General features: G+C 37.5%; 1 protein-coding gene across 1 annotated transcript; it reads right to left on the bottom strand.

The window, feature by feature from the left end:
* Positions 1-4,073, bottom strand: LOC108711250 (C-X-C motif chemokine 13). The gene is made up of 4 exons (XM_018252810.2): positions 3,927-4,073; positions 1,721-1,850; positions 814-897; positions 1-211 (listed from the first exon to the last, which is right to left on the bottom strand). The coding sequence occupies exons 1-4, from the start codon at positions 3,988-3,990 to the stop codon at positions 181-183; spliced, it is 309 nt and encodes a 102-aa protein (XP_018108299.1). The 5' UTR covers positions 3,991-4,073; the 3' UTR covers positions 1-180.
* Between the last annotated feature and the right edge of the window lie 1,912 nt (positions 4,074-5,985).

Here is a 5,985-nt window from a genome sequence, read left to right as displayed (position 1 = left end):
GTAGAAATGTCATAAAAAACAAGATACGAGTTTGCTAAGATAAACAAGAATAATCAGTGAAAATTTTAGAGAATAATTCTTTCTTTAGGATGAGTTTTAAATCAATCGAACTCCCAAGATTGGGAGTATATCTTGAGTAACAGCGGTGTCGGATTCCTCTGCTCCAGATCCCTTCCAATTTTAAGTATTATTTTCACTTTTCTCATTGTGTCTGTACAGAGAAAAGTACAATATTTACAGTTACTGAATACTGCACAAATGACCAATTATACACAAGCATGTACCCTTCTGACATATTAAACAAGTGCTTTTATACATCTCCCAACCTCACTAAGGTGCTGCCTCCCTGCTAGGGTTGCCACCTTTTCTTGAAAAAAATACCGGTCTTCCTATATTTTTATGCATTTCCTCTATTAATAACATTGGGATCAGGCTTCATTATTACCGGCCAGGCCGGTAAAATACCGGTCAGGTGGCAACCCTACTCCCTGCTTAGAATGGTTAATTTCTTTTATACTCTATACCAGCAAAAATGTTCTATTCCAGGTCTGTCATTGCAAGCAGAGTACCGGTTATGTATTATAATAACAAGTGCTTAAAGCAAACTCTATATTTCCATTTAGAGTTTGTCATGTTGGGTCTGATACAATTATGTTTAGTTAAGGGTGGGGAGTTAGACAAAGTTTAACAACCTATCTTCAGTCATCTGAAGAAACACTAATAAAAATAATTTTGTTAATCCATGTTGAAGATAAATGTATGATCTGAGGGTGCATATACATAACAAATCATACAAAAATTAAGATTACAAACTTTTTGTGTGAATTGGATATCATCACTTGAAGCCATCTTGCCTCAGGATCTACACAGATAATGTGTTTGGTTCTTAGGAAGACCCTAACAAAAAAAAAAAACACATTCAGAGATTTAAGTTCAGTAGATATACAGTATGTTTGCGTTATAAGTTAGTAAGGGTATGATTAGAAAATACAGCTTTATTTCTGGAAGGTTGATACTGCAATCGTTTGATACTTAGAACCTTGCTATGATCCTGTGGGGACTCAGACCATAACCAAATGAAAGTTCAAAGGGGTTTAAATTGAAAAGACACCACTTTAGATAATATCTGCTGTTATGCATCTAATGCTTGTTCAAAATAGCAATGTTCTACTTTTGGTTGAAGCAGAGTTGGTGATCAGATTGGAGGGGAATATGCTTAAACTAAAAGCAGGCAGGGCAGCAGGTCAAGAAGTATTCAAGTAGGGTGTCAATACTACATGGCCCAGCTCTGCTATGTAACATCACAAAGCCAAACTTACACATATATCAAATATAGGCTATATTGCAAGAAAGCAGTATTTTCACTTGCATGTTAAGTTTTTGGACAGTTTTAAGGAGAATTTATATTATATAAGAGCCCGTGCTTACTTCTTGCTCTTACGTTGCATTTGCCAGCCAGATTACCCGATGAGCATTTTCTGAACAAATATCACAAAATAGTTTTACTCTTCCCATATGATCTGCTGTAGTTTAGGTAAAGGGTCATAATTGTCTGTTAGCAGCATTTCCAATTTAAACAAATATATAAATAGCAGATTGATATGTTTTAAAATTATTGTAGATTAATAAGTGTGTATTTTTTTTAAGCTTCTCTTTTGTAAATCAAGCACCTGCCAGCTTTTCAGTAAACAAGTTTGCAAAATTTAAAAAAACAACTTACAGGACCTCCTTCTTTCTGCAGTTAAATCTTTCAGGATACACTTGAATACGAAAAAAGGAAGATGGCCTTTTATTGGTCTGTTTCAAACATCTACATTTTTTTCCAGTCTTAAGGCTCTCCCAAGGAAATCCTGTGAATATTTGAAAATAATCATCTAAATTTAGAATTCTGAGCATGATGTTTTTGCTGCAGGGATGGAGAGAGCAATTAGATGATCAGTACAAAACACACCCATACTAAATGTTATAAATTTACTAAAGGTCCCCATAGACGCGACGATTCTTCAACGACCGATTTTAGAGAAGTCCGACCAATTCTTCGAAATTATCGTGCGGTTAGTGGGATTCGAATGATCGTACATCTTACGATTTTTCGGACGACATCTGTCAGGAAATTGATCAACCAGGTCAAAAAATCTTTGTCGATCCCAGTGCAATCTATCTATGTTTGCAGGGCCAAGCAGGCAGCTACCCTTTGTTTTCCTGGCAAATTGGTATTTTTAGTTGATGGTCAATTCGTACAATCGTACGATCGTTCCAAGAAAATCGTGGTCTCACGATGAGGATCAGATCTTTTAAAAATCTCAACATCTATGGCCAGCTTTAGTCTCTCAGTGTCCTGATAGATCAAGCTCCACTTAGGAGGTTTCAGAAGGCAGGAGAGGTAAGGACTTAGATCATCCAGCAGAACTAGGCATAGGTAGCAGTCTATGGTGCAACCATTTATAATGTGTAGATCCTGAAAATATGTTTATTACTGTTACTGTTTATTACTGTACAGCAGCACAAAATCTGATCTCTTGATAAATTATAGGGTCGCACGGAATCCAGTTACGTTTCAAGGATCAGTGTTCGGCCATCCTAAATTGGAATTGACATGTGACTTTAAAGCTCTGGATAAATAAAAGTGACAATTTATATTGAGCAGTGAAACGATTTGTACCTTTTTTTCAAGTTTAGTATGCAAATAAGTGTTCACATATTTTTTCCATATTCTGCAGAATCTTTTGTGGAGGATTTGGTATTAAAGAGTCCCCTGCTCAATAGAGCTTACAATCTAAAAATAGCAAAAGTTCCTTACTGTGCTGCACACAAGCCCATTACAAATGTTACAATGATGTCAATGGTATCAAAAGCACAAAGGATCCCATGAAGCTGAAGGGAAAATGGTTGAAAATACCCAAAAGTACCTGAGACTGGTGTGTTTTTCAGCAAGAGGAGCATCAGCCACTGCCAAAGGTTAGCAATTATATTCACTAATGGTGCAAAAAAAAGGCCCACTCTTCCCAGTACTTTGCACTTCCCTTGTCCTTGGACAGTGCACTATTGTTTATTTATTGTTTTAAGGGGTTGTTCACCTTTGACATAACTTTTAGTATGATGTAGAGAGTGACATTCTGAGATAATTTGCAATTGGTTTTCATTTTTTATTATTGAAGGTTTTTGAGTTATTTAGCTTTTAATTCAGCAGTTCTTCAATTTGCATTTTAAGCAATCTGGTAACTAGGGCCAAAATTACCCTAGCAACCATGCATTGATATGAATAAGACTGGAATATGAATAGGAGAGAGTCTGAATAGAAGGATCAGCAATAAAAAGTAACAATGACAACACATTTGTAGCCTTCCAGAGCAAGCAACGCCCATTTAAAAGCAGCAAAGAATCAGTAGAAAAAGGCAAATAACTATAAAACTATAAAAAATGAAAAAAAGAAAACCAATTGAAAAGTTGCTTAGAATTGGTCGTTCTATGACATACTAATAGTTACTTTAAAGGTGAACCACCCCTTTCATGTATTTTAAACTCTTACTTCTCCGCTGCACTCTTTCCTCCTCCCTTCCTTAAAGGAATAAGGAATCTTTTTTTGTAATCGGATCACCGATAAAAAAATAAAAATCATTTAAACATTAAGTAAACCCAATAGGATTGTTTTGCCTATATGGATTCATGCTGCTTAGTTTTTATTACAGAGAAAAAGGAAATCATTTCTAAAGTTAGTATTATTTGCTTTTTTTTTGTTGCTTAAAATACTCTATAGGTGATCTGTAACTGCATAGATAGATTTTTTTACAACATAAATTCACAACAACGTTACTTAGACTACAGCTTTTAGCATTTCTGGGATGGCAGCAGTTCTAGATCAACAAGAGCAGATGGGGCACAGGTTGGACCCTCCTAAATCATAACTTCTATTTTAATGAACTTACCTGTTATTAAAGAGCAGCCTTCCATTAATAGTGCTAAGCACAGCAGGACAGCAATGTACTTCATTGTACCTTGAATACAGGTTGTATTATCTCTGAAGGTTTCTAGTCTGCCTCTCCTTTATAAGCAGCTAGAAAGGAGAAGTGAAGTCATTTAGAAATGTTTATTTAAAGCTCCTGTAAAAACTGTGACACATTGATAAACTATAAAGCACTTTGTCACACAATTTAAAGGTTAATGCTAGTTGCACAAACAACCAGGTACACCAGAAATGTAAATATGATGCCTACTACCCTACTCATCTCTTTGATTGTTCTATTTTTTCAATGTTATTTTATTTTCTTGCCTTCTTTCTACTTCAAGTGCCTTGCATTCTCTACTTTCATTTTCTCTCTCTTTCGCTACCCATCTTTTACAACTCTTCTCCTTCTTCTGTTTATAGATTTTCTTTTCCATTTTCAATTTCTCCTTGGCTTTATCTCTCTCTCACACAAACCTCTCATCTTTTCCCATTCTATTCTGTCTTCTGGTCTCTTCTACTCTCCTTTAATCTTTCCGTATAATCCTTCCTTATGTTCTCTTCCGTTTTACTTTCTCTTAAAGTGTTCTTTACTATCTTACTCATCATATGCTTTACCTTCCTCCTATTATCATCTCCTTTCTTGCAGCTCTATACTATTTCTATTGACTGATTTCTACTTCTCTTAATAAAACCTCCCTCAAAGATTGGCGTACAATATACATTACTAGTAATATCTAAGCACCTGTATACCCTTGGTTACCTATATAATAAATTAAACTTTTTTTAAGAAAGATGAAAAAATCTCCACAGTCCCCTTCCAGAAACTTGCCGAGTAAATCTGGCGGCAGATCTGGAGGTGGGGGTGAGGGGTATAGGGTGCATTGTAGCTGGGCATGGCAGAAGTGGTGTCACGCATAACCAGAAGTGACGTGATGCACAGCCGTACACGGGATGTCACTTCCACAAGCTGGAGGCACACTTAAGTCCGGTGCCTAGGGTGGCATCTGACCTAAATACTATGGATGCACCGAATCCAATATTTGTGATTTGGCCGAATACCGATGAATCCGAATCCTGCTGAAAAAGGCTGAATCCTGGCCGATTCCCAAACCGAATCCTGGATTTTGATTCACCCCCTACTAAATACAGCTCTGTTGGTGAGCACAGGATCTAGTAGGCCTATGGGGTTTCCTATCCGCCAATTCTTATTTTCACAATGTACATATATGAAAACATATTTACTATCAATCCCTATTTGCTGTGAGAGTGGGCCCTAATCTGATGCTAAAAGGCATGCTATTCTACCCTCCACTTATGCCAATAGGGACTTTCTTCCTTTATATTGTTACTTAGTGCAGACATTTACAAGTACATGGTAGCCTTACCTTCCTGCTATTTCCAGGAATAAATAAAACACTTGCAAAACAATAAGCAATGCTTGGTTTAATCTGGCAACATTTTCTCCTTTATAAAATGGAACATTATTAAAGCTGACCATTCTCATGGTGGGCTGTATTCAGCTGGTTAGAAAATGTAACCGCTTCAATTTATTACAGCAGGGGCCAGTAAAAATGCCATTGATCACAAGCCAAAATGTAACGGTTGGCACCCTAAACCCAGAACCCATGCCAAGCACCCTGGTCTCGGCTTGTGCTTCTGCCTGTAGCAGCCGCCTTTGGCTTCGGGAGGAGCCCTCAGCTACTCAGATGCTGCCAGGTCTTAAAACGAGAGGTGCAAGGTGAAGGGTTCTGGACAAACAAAGGGGCACAACTGAAAGCAAGAGTCTTTGGCTGAAGGTCACAGTACAAAACGTTAGGCAGAATCATAGTCAGATCAGGCCCGGTCGAGGCAGGCAGAGAATAAGCGCAGTCAGGCAGGCAAGGCTCAAACCAGGAAGTCAATCAGAGGGTTAAGCAGAATTGGAGTCGGTAATCAGGCAGGGGTCAGGATATAGAGAGTAGAGTCGTCAAAAGCCAGGCAGATGTCACAACAGGAATCAATCAGAATCAGGAACAGGATCAAACAGATAGCACAAGGCT

This window comes from Xenopus laevis, chromosome 1L (assembly GCF_017654675.1).
Source record: "Xenopus laevis strain J_2021 chromosome 1L, Xenopus_laevis_v10.1, whole genome shotgun sequence".
Lineage (NCBI taxonomy): Eukaryota > Metazoa > Chordata > Amphibia > Anura > Pipidae > Xenopus > Xenopus laevis.
The sequence above is the reverse complement of the archived record's forward strand: the minus strand, read 5'-3'. Positions and strand labels throughout refer to the sequence as shown.

Bases quoted from the DNA above. Each gene is read 5' to 3' on its own strand.
- LOC108711250 (XM_018252810.2), bottom strand. From the start codon at position 3,990: ATGAAGTACATTGCTGTCCTGCTGTGCTTAGCACTATTAATGGAAGGC. The intron at 1,851-3,926 runs GTAAGTTCATTA...AAATATTCACAG, and splicing joins AGGCTGCTCTTTAATAACAG to GATTTCCTTGGGAGAGCCTT. The intron at 898-1,720 runs GTAAGTTGTTTT...TTTTTTTGTTAG, and splicing joins TGCAGAAAGAAGGAGGTCCT to GGTCTTCCTAAGAACCAAAC.